Raw genomic sequence first — 13124 nt, 5'->3', positions numbered from 1 at the left:
AATTTTTCTTTTTTTCTTTTTTGCCAGTCCTGGGCTTGAGCTCAGGGCCTGAGCACTGTCCTTGGACTTTCTCAAGGCTAGAGCTCTACCCCTTGAGCCTCAGCACCACTTCCAGCTTTTTTCTATGTATGTGGTACCGAGGAATCGAACCCGGGTCTTCATGCATGCTAGGCAAGCACTTTAACCACTAGGCCAAACTCCTGGCCTCCTGGGTTCAAGCCTTAAGGAAGGAAAAAGGAAAAGAAAGCAGATTTGACTAGGAGTGCTTATGGCTGGTAGTGCTCTATAATTCTAGCTATTCAGAAGGCTGAGATCAGAGGATCACGGTTCAGATGCTAGGCAGAGCTCACCAATCTCAGAGACTCTTTATCCCCAATTAATCAACAAAAAAGCCTGAAGTTGAGCTGTGGCTATAGTGGTAGTACACAGGGACAGAGAGCCCTGACCCTGAGTTCAAACCCAGCACTGGCATGCATACACACACACACACACAACTGGGGAGAAAGATACTTAGTTTTAACAATGGGCGTCTGTGAATATAATATTGTCACTCAAAACACATACACCTATGCCCACAAATAAATCTAAAACCTTCCTTAATGGGCTGGGAATGTGACTTGGTGGTAGAGTGCTTGCCTAAGCATGCATGAAGCCCTGAGTTCAATTCCTCAGTATCACATAAATATAAAAAGCCAGAAGTGGTATACTGTGGTTCTAGTAGAAGTGTGCTAGCCCTGAACAAAGAAGTTCAGTGATAGTCCCAAGCAGTGAATCCAAGCCCCATGATCAACAAAAGAAAAAAAAAAGAAGAACTTGCTAATAGAATACAAAATATCTCTAAACAGGGGCTGGAAATGTGGCTTAGTGGTAAGAGTACTCGCCCAGCATGCCAGAAGCCCTGGGATAGATTCCTCAGAATCACATAAGCAGAAAAAGCCGAAAGGGGCATAGTGGCTCAAGTGATAGAGTGCTATTGAGCAAAAGCAGCTCAAGGACAGCCAAAGGCTGGTGGCTCATGCCTGTAATCCTAGCTGCTCAGAAGGCACTGTGGCTCAATGTGGTAGACACTAGCCTTAAGCTGAAAAGCTCAGGGACAGCTCCCAGTATTCAAACCCCACAAATGACTCCCCCCCCCCCAAAAAAAGAAGAAGCTCACTGACAGTGCCCAGGTCCTGAGTTCAAGCCATAGGACTAGTAATAGTATTAGAAATAATAACAATAATATAAAAATAAAAATCTCTAAATAGCTCCTCTAAATTAAAAAAAAAACAAAATCAAAAAATTAAGTGATTCAAATGAACATGACAATGTTTTCAGCCTTACTAAATATCAAAAACTGCAAATAAAAACAATAATAGAATATTTGTAAACTCCGAGTGTTGGTAAAAGGGAAAGGAATGGGTGCTTCCACATTATTAGGTAAAACAAACTGGTTAAAAAGCCTTCTGAAGCTGAGCCTAGGCCCTAAATTCAAACCCCAGGACTGGCACAAAGAGGGGGCAAGGGTTCCCAGGAGAATGGCCTAGTTGTAGAATGGCCTAGCATGCATGAAAACCCTGGTTTGGTTCCTCAATACCACATACATTAAAAAAAAAAAAAAAAAAAAAAAAAAAAAAAAACTGTGGCTCAAGTGCTCAAGTGGTATAATTCTAGCCTTGAGAAAGCCCAAGGACAATGCTCCAGGCCCTGAGTTCAAGCCCAGGACTGGCAAAAAAGAAAAAAAAAAAAAAAAACATTATACAATCTTAGACAAAATGTACTTTGTGTAAAATTATCCCAGGGAAAAGGACCATATATAACTAAAAATGCAGAAAATCAGGGAATCTGATAAACTTATTGACCCCTTCAGTTACTCTTGCTCCCCACCCTTTTTTAAAAATTTTATGTACATTCCAGCTTTTAGATACATTTTGTCCTCTAACATCCATTTCACCTTCAAAATGTGTCACAAATAACATCCTCCCAATTTAGGTATAGAATCTGAAGAAACAAAAAGCACTGATAACACCATACTTCTGAGTCTAACTTGCTTTTTAGGATTTTTTTGGATTTTTCTGCTTCTAATATCCACAGCAAAGATAATAAATCTTTCTGTAAGAAACCAAGCCAACCCAAATTAAAAATAACAAAAGCTACCACAATCACAAAAAAAAAAAAATACAGAAGGGAAATAATCAGAATTACTTTCATTCAGTACGAGCAACATTTTCAACTAATATTCATCAGCAATGTCTATTTAAAATTAAATTGGATATAACAAGTTCACAAAATTTTCCTGTGCATGCCTAATCTGGGTCTTGAACTCAGAGCTTTGGTGCTTTCTCAACATTTTTTTCTCAAGGCTAGCATTCTACCATTTAAACCATAGTTCCACTTTCAGCTCTTTTATTAACTGGGGATCTGTTGCACTGTCTTGCCTAGCTAGCTCTGAACCTCACTCCTCAATAACTAAGAGTCACAGGCATGACCCATGGGCACCTAACTGTTCAGAAAATTTCCACTTGAAGATAAATTCAAATTCATCAAGAAAGCATCAATTATTCTGATCAGAAAACAGTGAAAATATAAATAGGTCTGAAGTGACCAGCAATGTTACTCATTCCATTAAAGAAGCAAGAAGAGAGACAATCTTAAATTATCTCCTTTTAAAGCAATTACTTCCCCAATTCTGCAAACCAAGTTTAGAGATGAAACTGGTATCTCTGTAGAAAAATAATTGGTCTTCAAGAAACTTACAATCTAATTGGGAGAAACACCACTATAGACAGCCCACTAACTAGAAGGTTAAACATAATTTTTAAAGCTCTGTAACAAAGAAAGAAAGCTAAGTGCTATAGTAACACAGGAAAAAAATAACTTTTTCTAGATGGATGAATATCAAATTACAAGATAGTGTGATTTGAGACAAGTTTTGAATGCAAAGTGGGATGCACTAAAGACAGGAAAAGAGTTTGGAGTTCACCATTTCCAGCCTAAGAGAACAGTAAGTAAATACACAGACAAATAAAAATGCCTCAGAAAACAAGAGTTTTCAGAGGAGGGAGGCAAATCACTGAAAGCACTAAATGAAAATGTATTTGAAAATTTAGCATTATTTTTCCTTTTCAGGTTCTGGAGCTTAAACTCATGACCTCACAATTGCTAGGCAAGCTATCTACAATTTGAGCCGTATCCCTAGTCCTTTGCTTTTAGTTTGTTTTTCCAAGAGTCCCCAGACTTTGCCCAGGTCAGCCTCCAACCACAAGCACTGTTACCTCAAGCTTCCTGAAAAGCTCAGATTAAAGGCAGGTTCCACCACAACCAGCTGACACACAGTTTAAGCTGTTTTGCAGTAATGAGGTTCTAACACAGAGCCTTATGCTTGCTAGGCATATACTACCTGCCACTTCAGAAATACCCCCAGACTTTTTTGCTTTAGTAATTTTTCTAATTGAGTTTTTGTACTCCTGTCTAGGACAGCCTGGACTTCAATTCTTTGTATTTACATGTTCCTCAAAAGGTAAGACAGCATATGAACGTAACGATGCCCACCTTTAATACTGATATGGGACCTTTTGCCCAGGGTGGCTAATCTGATCTCTGCCTCTCCAGTAGGTAGGATTACTGGAATGAGTCACCCTTCCAGCAGTTTAGTCTTAATTCTACAAAATGGAAGGGACATGATTTCACCAGATTTTATGAAAATCCTCCTAGGAAGTGGGCTCAAGTGATAAGAGCACTGGCCTTGAGTTGAAGAGCTCAGGGACAGCACTCAGACCCAGAGTTCTAGCCCCACAACCAACCAAAAAATGAAAGAAAAACAAGAAAATCCTTCCCCAAAACAAGGAATGTAATGCTAACAGGCAGTATAAACCAAGGCTAAGAAGGGTAGAGAACTAACATGTAGTAAAAACCTTGAGTTCAAGCCTTAGTACAATTAATGAATACACGAATATATGAGTAAGGGGTGGGAATGTGGCTTAGTGGCAAAGTGCTTCCCTAGCACACACAAAGTTCTAAGTTCAATTCCTCAGCAACACAAACAGAAAAGCCGCAAGTGGTATTGTGGTTCAAGTGGTAGAGTACTATCATGGAGCAAAAGAAGCTCAGGGATGATGCCCAGTCCCTGAGTTCAAGACCCAGAACTTCACAAACAACAACAACAAAAAAAAACCACCTAAAAAAATAAACACAGGTGGGCCGGGAGTTTGGCCTAGTGGTTAAAGTGCTTGCCTAGCATGCACGAAGACCTGGGTTCGATTCCTTGGTACCATATACATAGAAAAAAGCCGGAAGTGGTGCTGGGCTCAAGTGGTAGAGCTCTAGCCTTGAGAAAGTCCAAGGACAGTGCTCAGGCCCTGAGCTCAAGCCCAGGACTGGCAAAAATAAATAAATAAATAAATAAATAAATACAGGTATGAATGAACATATGAATGAATGAACTAAGCTAGAAATGGAAAGTAAGGAATGCTTTACTGCTAAAGGAAAATAAATGCAAAAGACGACTGGATAGATGTAAATATCAGGTAAGGACTGGTGAAAGTGAAAAAATTGTCAGTATGATCACAACTTAAGACTTTAAAATAGTTCATCCAAATTCTACCCCATTCTCTTCTGCACTTATTCTTGTAATCTATTTCTTTCCATCAAGTATATATTAAATCTATGAGTAACAGAAGCTCTGAAAATTCTGAAATATTCACTTACTTGGTTTTGAATATCTTGAGTGTTCAGGATAAAACACTCTAACAGAAGTATGCAATCTAATAGCTTACCAATGATCTCACTTCTTTACCTCTGGAGACCACCATCTCTTTCAGATTATCCGGATGCTGATATTCTACAATCAATTTTTCTACTGCTTCCTGGTACAACGGAACGTTCTACTGATGTAGAGGAAGAGCCAATTATATACAATAATTTATTATACTGATTGCAAATAAACTGACTTCAGTGACTTTGCATCAACATACCTACAAGAAAGGAATTGTCACTTTTGACATGTAATTAAGTCTAAGTATTCTGGATTACTTTTGTACAAAATAGAAAAAAAAATCTAGACGACTGAAACATCCTCACTGTCTCTAAACACTATAAATTAGGGGCAGAGATGTAAGTTCACCATAGTATTAAGCAGTGGACACCTTGTCTAGCAGGAGAGCGGCCCTTTGCATAGAAATAAATAACCTACAAATACAAATGAGCTGAATTAAACTTTAGAAAATTTGGGCTGGTAGGTTGGCCTCGTGGTAGAGTGCTTGCCTAGCATGCATGAAGGCCCAAGTTTGATTCCTCAGTACCACATATATAGAAAAAAAGCCAGAAATAGAGCTGTGACTCAAGTGGTAGAGCTCTAGACTTGAGAAAGCCCAAAGACAGCTCTCAGGCTCTGAGTTCAAGGCCTGGGACTGGCAAAATTTAAAAAAAAAAAAAAAAAAAAAAAAAACTCTAGAAATTTTATATTTGTCATTGTTTTGTTTGGATTTGGAAACAAAATTGGACTAGCTATAGATAGATAGACAGACAGACAGACAGACAGACAGACAAGATAGACAACTCAAGACTAGTCTCAAATTTTTTTAGCAAAACAGGTCAGTAAGGAAGATAGCCAGCACACTTGATACCAACTGCAGTTTGGTTCAACACAATACCAAAGCATGTATTTTTTTCTGAGGAGTGGGGAGCAATCCTGGAGCTTGAACTCAGGGCTCGAACACTGTCCTTGAACTTTCTCAAGGCTAGCACTCTGCCACTTAAGCCACAGTACCACTTCTAGGTTTTTTTGTGTATCTGGTACCAAGGAAGCAAATCCAGGGCTTCATGCATGCTAAGCAAGCACTCTACTATTAGGCCACACTCCTGACCCAAGCCCTAAGTGTGAATCCAAGCTAACCTTGAAGCAAATCACTTAACTTTTTGGAACTTGTGCTTCCCAAACCACCAATGGGAATGTTTTTATCACAAAGGTTTGATGCCTGGTACTCTGCAGTACACTACAACGTTGTAACATCATTCTCTTTTCCTTTTTCATTACAATTCACATTTATTATACAAGGACTACCAGGAAGATTATGTGGTTCTCTCTCTCTGAACATCTCAAAAGTCAAGAAATAGACTGGCATTGGTGACACATACCTGACCTGTACATTAATCCTAGCTACTCAGAAGGCTGGGATCTGAAGATCTCAGTTCAAAGCCAGCATGGGCAGGAAAGTCCATGAGACTAATCTGCAATTAACAACCAGAAAACTAGAAACGGTGGTTGGGCTCAAAGTGGCAAAGCACTAGCCTTGAGAAAGCCCAAGGACAGTGCTCAGGCCCTGAGCGCAAGCCCCAGGACTGAACAAAAAAAAGTAGTAGTGAAAAAATTTTGAGGGGGACAGCACCTGGGCCCAGAGTTCAAGCTCCGTGGCCAATTAAAAAAAAAAGGGGGGGGGCAGGAATTTGGCCTAGTGGTAGAGTGCTTACCTAGCACACACAAAGCCCTGGGTTTGATTCCTCTGTACCACATACATAGAAAAAGACAGAAATGGTACTGTGGCTCAAGCGGTAAAGATCTAGCCTTGAGAAAGCCCAAGGACAGTGCTCAGGCCCTGAGCGCAAGCCCCAGGACTGATCAAAAAAAAGTAGTGGAAAAAAATTGGTAAACAGAGTAAATCTAAGCAAATAAGAAACGCAAATAATTAAAATTAATGCATGAGCTAAATACTGAAGATTCAAATGAAAAAAGTAGGCTGTGAAATAGAAATCAGTTCAATAGAGAGGATTTATTGTAGGATATTACAGCAGAAAACCTTTTTACTGTGATTTCAATGCCATTTAAATGTATATGTACTTCCTTAAAAATATCTACCTTGACAGTTCATTAATGGATAAACAAAGGAAATATCACATTCCTATTTCTTACATAGCATAGCATATGATTTATAATACAACTTTAAGTAGCCCAGATTCATAATGTTTGTTCAGTAAACACCATCAGTCTTTAATTTATCTATTCAACAATTATTGAGGGTGCAAATATACTGAACAGAAAGTTCAATAGTAGGCTAGGTGCAGTTGCTCACATCTGTAATCCTAGCTACTCAGGAGGCTGAGATCTGAGGTTTAAATTTCAAAGCCAGCCCAGTGAGACTCTTATCTCCAATTAATCACCAGAAAACTGGAAGTGATACTGTGGCTCAAGGGAGCAGGGTGGTAGCCTTGAGCTGAAGAGCTCAGGGACAGCATCTAGGCCCTGAGTTCAAGCCCCATGGCCGACCCCAAAAAAAAAAAAAAACCCAGCTGAATGCTAGGAATTTACCTGTGAGAAAAACAGCTCCATTATCCTTATGGAGCTTACATTTCCAGTCATCTGTTCATTAAACTTTAGTCACCTAACACAATTACAAAACTAAAGAGGAGATGGGGGGGTTGTTGTTTTGGGGGAGAAGATAATGTGGTACTTGAACTCAGGGGCTGGGCATTGTACTACCTCTGAGCTCTTCTGCCCAAGGTTTGCATTCTACCACACTCAGTGATCTCAGCCTCCTGGGTAGCTGCGATTACAAGAGTAAGCCACCAACACCTGACCTAAATAGAACTAAAGATAATTCTGATTTTTTTTACATAATGTTACAAATGAATTCAATTAACTGTTCCAAAACAGTAATAATATATTTATCTTCAAAGCCCTATGTTTTTTTGTGGGGGGGGTTGTTTTGTTTTTGTATTGATGGTTTTTTTCCTGTTGTTGTTTTTTGGATAACATGAGTAAAATTAGGCAAGCCTTTAACCACTTGAGCCACACCTCCAGCCCCCAAATTAAGTTTTCCTATCACCTGTTTTAGCTGTTAGTTCTAGGGTCCACATTTAAGCAGAACATGTGATAAACAATATTTAACATAATGCCCTTCCCAACAAAAATCTATAAAACTTTCTTTAGGTAAAATGAGTCTGGCCTAGAGAAAAGGACTCCAAAAGTATGGCACTTATCATCACCACTGACCTACCACACAAGGTTGTTCAGTACCATTCCAGAGACTTAAGCAGTTGATATTGAACAATCAACCTATTCAACAATAATTCAGATATCTTAGACATCTGTAAAGATGAATATAAAAGGCAAGTTTTCACTTACTCTGTGAAATTAAAAGAATATATATGTTACTTCCCTATTTCGGTTTTAGGAAACATCTTCAATAGTCTTGCTAAGAAACTGTGCTAATCCCAGGTTTAATTTCCAGTATCAGAAGGAAAAAGGAAAGGAAAGGAAGGTGAGGGATGAAAGGAAGCAAGAAGAGAGAGAGAGACAAAGAGAGAGGAAGAAAGCAATCTAAGTAAACCAATACCAGATCTCAAATCCAAAACCTAATGAAGCTGGCTGCCTCAATTATCCTTCCTATCCCTGCATGTATTCAGCACATACCAAATGGCTAGCTGTGAGGAATGTTGGCCAAGACATTCAAAAAGCTTCTTCCAAAGCATGGCTTAGTATTAGAGTGCTTGCCTAGCATGCACAAAGCCCTGGGTTCTATTCCTTGGTACCACATACACAAAAAAAGCTAAAAGTGGTGCTGTGGCTCAAGTGATAGAGCACTAGCACTGAGAGAGCCCAAGGGCAGTGCTCAGGCCCTGAATTTAAACCCCAGGACTGGCTAAAGAAAAAAAAAAAATAGAAATACTGGTGGTCATTACACACCTGAGGAAAAGATGAATAACTGATGATCCTTTAGAAAGCAAAGTTCATGAGAACAATGACTTACCTTTTTCCCTACTAAATTCCAATCCCTAAAACAGTACTGAGGAGCAGGTAACAAGTGCTCAGTGAGTATTTTACCATATTTTACATAAGATTTACCATTATTGGGTAATAAAGGACCTTTCTAAAGTGTCTAGAAAATAAAGCCTAATAACATAAATGCAGTCCTAAGTTTTATCACACACTTAAAACCGGTATAAAGTTCTGAGACCAAAATCAGTTTACAATACAAATTCAATTTCAAAAAATGTAAATATTGGGCTGGGAGTATGGCCTAGTAGTAGAGTGCTTGTTTAGCATGCACAATGCCCAGGGTTCCATGCCTCAGTACTGCATATACAGAAGAAGATGGAAGTGGTACTATGCCTCAAGAAGCAGAGGGTTGGCCTTGCTCAAAAAAAGTTCTCAAGGACAGTGCCTAGACCCTGAGTTCAATCCCCAGGTCTGGGCCAACTGAAAATTAAATAAAAAATAATAAAATAAAGCTTTTAAAAAATATTCAAGGGCCAGGTGTGGTGACTTATGCCTGTAATCCTAGCTACTCAGGAGGCTGAAATGTGAGGATCGAGGTTCAAAGACAGCCCGGGCACTGAAAACTCATCTCCAAGTAATCACCAAAAAACCGGAAGTGTCACTGTGACTCAAGGGGTAGGGCGGTAGCCATGAGCTGAAGAGCAAACAAACAGGCCCTGAAGAGTGGCCTAGGGGTAGAACACTTGCCTAGCAGGCATGAAGTCCTAGGTTCGATTCCTTGGTATCATCAACACAGAAAAAGCCAGAAGTGGTGCCGAGGCTCAAGTGGTCGAGCAGTAGCCTTGAGAAAGCCCAAGGGCAGCGCTCAGGCCCTGAGCTCAAGTCCCACGAATGGCCAAAGAAAAAAAAAATCAAAAACTTTGATTTTGTATCATGGATCAGGATGTATCAATGTACGTAAATTTGTAGGAAACTATTGGATAACCGGACATAATAACCACATACAATTCACTACAATGTCACTAGGTTAAATGATACCCTTCAAAAATGTCTGAACAAAGATTCTAATATTTAAAAGTCTGGCTAACCGCACAGCAGTCTCATGCTTATCGTAGCGTGAGAACATACTAATCCGTAATTCACTTGTTACACCGAGACAACGCCACCCATGTTACTGGCTCCGTTGAGTGGGATCACAAGCCACCAGAGACATCACAGTCTTGTCCTTTTTTTTCTACTTTTTAAAACTTTACTTCTGAGAGGTCATGCAAATGGCTCTTCCCCGTGAGAATATCGCAAACTAATCTCCAGGTCCTCAAATTTCATTACTACCAAGTTCCACGTGGGAAACTTTTCAGAAGCTCCTTTCACTACCCAAGTCTAATTCCCGCCCAAGCACCTGATGCCGACTGGCCCCCCGACCAGGGTCCCCCCCACAACCCCGCGCCACGGCCGCCTCTCCCCCCGCCCCCCGCACGGAGCTCCCAGGAGGGCGCGCCGGGCCCCGCCCCGGCCTGACCCACAGGGTCGGCGCCGGGAAAGCAAAAGGCGGCGCCGAGGGGCTGTTAGCGCTGTTGGCGCAACAAGTCTAAGATTCGGAACCCCCGAGGTCGGGCCGCTCGAGGACCCGCCCCCCCCCCGGAGGCCCCCAAACCGCTCCCGGCGCGCGGCGCCCTCCCGCTCCCAGCAGTTGCGCGGGCCTCTCTCCCCGGGGCCCCCGGGGAGGCGGCCAGGGCCGGGGCGGGCCGGCCGGGCGGGCGGGGGGACTCACCTGAGCACCGGGCTGTAGGGGCTGCGCGAGCGGCGCCAGCTGCTGCTGCTGTAGGGGCTGGGGGACACGTCGCCGCCCCGCTCGTACGAGCTGTGGCGGCTGTAACTGGGCGAGCGGCGGCGGCTGTAGGGGCTCGGCGAGCGCGGCGGCCTCCGCGAGTAGGGGCTGCCGCCCCCTCCGGCCGGGCTCGGGGACTTGCGGCTCCTCAGGCTCTGCGAGGCCCGGTGAGACACCGGGCTGTCGTCCCGGCCTCCCAGCGGGCTCAGGGAGCGCTGCCGCCGCCGGTAGGCCTTGGGCTCGGCCTTGTCCTCGCGGTAGGCCTTGGGCGGCTCCTTGTAGGCCGAGGGCGGCTCCTTGGACGACTTGGTCCGGCTGCGGTGACTCTTGGGGTCCCGGTCCTTGCGGCTGCCGCTGCCGCTGCTGGACGTGGCCGACGCGCTCTTGCGCCTGCCGCCGCCGCTGCTGCTGCTGCCGCTCTTGGCGGCCTCGGCCCGCTCCTCGCCGCCGTGGCCGTGGCGGCCGCGGGATTTGGAGGCGTCGCTGCCGCCGCGCTGGCCGTCCCGCCGCCGGTGCTCGCGGTGGCGCTCCTTGCTACGGCCGCTGCTGCCGCGGCGGTCCCGGCGGGGCCTGCGCTCCGAGCCCTCCCCGCGCCGCTGGGTGCCGGAGGAGGAGGCCGGACTCCCGCCGCTGCCGCCCGTTCCCCCGGCAGCCGTCGCCGCCGTTGCCGCGCTGGCCGCCCCCAGCAGCAGCCCCTGCTCGGACTGGGAGCTCACATCCTCGTACTCCGCCGGCGGGGTCACACCCCCGCCGCTCCCGGGGCCGGCGCCGCCACCGCCGTCCTGCTGCGGCTGGGGCAGCGAGAAGACCCGGCGCTTCTCCGCCTCCTGCCCGGCGCGGGGCCCGCGGCGCCGCTTCTGCCGCCCTCCTGCGCGCCTCTTGCCTCTCGCCAGCCGCTTGACCTCCAGAGGGGGGCCGGGGCTGAAGACGGAGGAGGAGGCCGCGGCGGCGGCGGCTGCGGCGGCGGCCGTGCCGGGGGCAGCCAGGAAGAGCAGAGGCGGCGGGGGCGGCGGCGGTTGCAGGAGCTGCGGCTGCAGGAGCGGCAACAGCAGCGGCGGCTGCTGAGGGGACAGGAATCGCCTCCGCTTGCGACGTTCCTCCAACTTCTTCTCCGCCCAGCTCAGGCCCCCGCCTCCCCCCAGCGCCGTGTCCGAGCTGCTCGGCATCGCCAGGAGCCCGCCGCACAGCGCGGCGCGGGTGCGGCCTCCTCGGGGTCAGATCCCGGCCATCGTCCACCGCCGGAAACGGGAGCGGCGGGGACGGCGGAGGGACACGGAGCCGCGGCGGGGCCGGCGGGGAGGCGCGCCACGATAATCCGGGTCGGGACTCGGGTCCCCGGGTTCCAGGTCGCGGCGGGGTACGCAGAGGCCTCCGGGCCCGAGGGAAGCAGGAATCCGGGCTGCGGCGCTGGCGGCGATCGCACTCGTTGTCCCACCGTCGGCAGCAAAAAGAGGAAAAAAAAAAAAACAACAACCACCAGATGCGCCGGGCGCCGGCCCGCGGGGAGGCCGGAGTCCTCCAAGTGCCCCCGGGGTGGGGGAGCGGCTCGGCCGCGCGGGGGCTCGGGCCGCGCAACGCGGAAGTGCCGCCGCGGCCGCCGCTTCACTCCATGGCGCCCTGACGTCGGGGGCGAGGGAGGGAGGGGAGCGGGCGAGACAACAACACGCCTCCGCCGCCCGCTACTCGGCGTCGACGTCGTCCTCCGGGGGTGGCGGCGGCGACACCCCGCGGGCGCCTCGGAAGGAAGCGGCCTGGACCTGACAACAACTCCCGGCCTAGGGCCTCGCGCAGTCCGCGGCCCGCGGGGACGGGCGGCGGGGCGGGGCGAGGCGGGGGCAGCCGGGCCGCGGCTCCCGGCCCGGGCGGCGAGTGTGCGGGGCTGGGCGGGGGGCTGTTTCCGAGGAGATGGGGGCGGGGGCGTTTCGGAGTCGGGGACAGCGGGCTTGGGGCCTGGACTTTCTTCTCCCTCAGCCGCCGCCAACAGAGGTGGCAGAACGGCCCTCCTCCCTCCACGAGGAGGCTCCGGGCTTGCGCGGCCGGCCGCGGCTCGCCCCTCCCCTTCCCCCTCTGCTCCTTAGGAGGGCGGGCGACGGCGCTCGCTGGTTGGGCACTGAACCCTCTACAACCCCTCCCCGTTTCACTCTTTCGGCCTCACCCCCGACTCCCCCGCCCCTCACCCCTGACGCAAGGTCGGGAGCGCGCACGCACGTCACGCTCTGTGAAGGCCTCAGGGGAGGGGTGGCGAGGGGGACAAGGGAGGCGGGAACTCAGTTGCCGCGCACTGGCGTGCTCGCTCCCGATGGGAGACGGCCCCTCCACACCGGAAGTGGCGTAAGGTGGACTTCCGGAGAGGGCGGGGCTGCGTGTGAAGAAGAGTTAAAGAAAGGAGTCGCCCTCCGCCGTCGCCCTCCGCGTCCTGGGATGCTCTCGGAGGTGGCGGCTCACGGCCGCTGTTCGTCGGGACACCTCAGGCCCAGACTCCCTGCTGAGTTAAAGGCGGGGACAGCAATCTGGGGACCGACAGGCTATCGGTGACTACCCCGGGCCGTCGCCGCGTCCACCTCCGCCAGGCCCCGGGACTGAACGCGGGAGGAGAGGGCTCGC

General features: G+C 47.9%; 1 protein-coding gene across 6 annotated transcripts in view; it reads right to left on the bottom strand.

The window, feature by feature from the left end:
* Cdk13 (cyclin dependent kinase 13) overlaps positions 1-11756 on the bottom strand; it is a 101382-nt gene extending 89626 nt beyond the window's left edge. For 5 of the 6 annotated variants that reach the window (XM_090332611.1, XM_090332607.1, XM_090332609.1 and 2 more), the window contains exon 1: positions 10464-11756. In XM_090332611.1, coding sequence (XP_090188737.1) covers positions 10464-11686 — 1223 coding nt within the window. In that variant the 5' untranslated portion in view covers positions 11687-11756. The remainder of the gene's footprint in view (positions 1-10463) is intronic. The other variant, XM_090332608.1, reaches the window with a different exon arrangement.
* Between the last annotated feature and the right edge of the window lie 1368 nt (positions 11757-13124).

Source organism: Megascapheus bottae, chromosome 5 (assembly GCF_031878675.1).
Source record: "Megascapheus bottae isolate mThoBot1 chromosome 5, mThoBot2.hap1, whole genome shotgun sequence".
NCBI classification, from domain to species: domain Eukaryota; kingdom Metazoa; phylum Chordata; class Mammalia; order Rodentia; family Geomyidae; genus Megascapheus; species Megascapheus bottae.
This window is presented reverse-complemented; position numbering and strand designations above follow the sequence as displayed.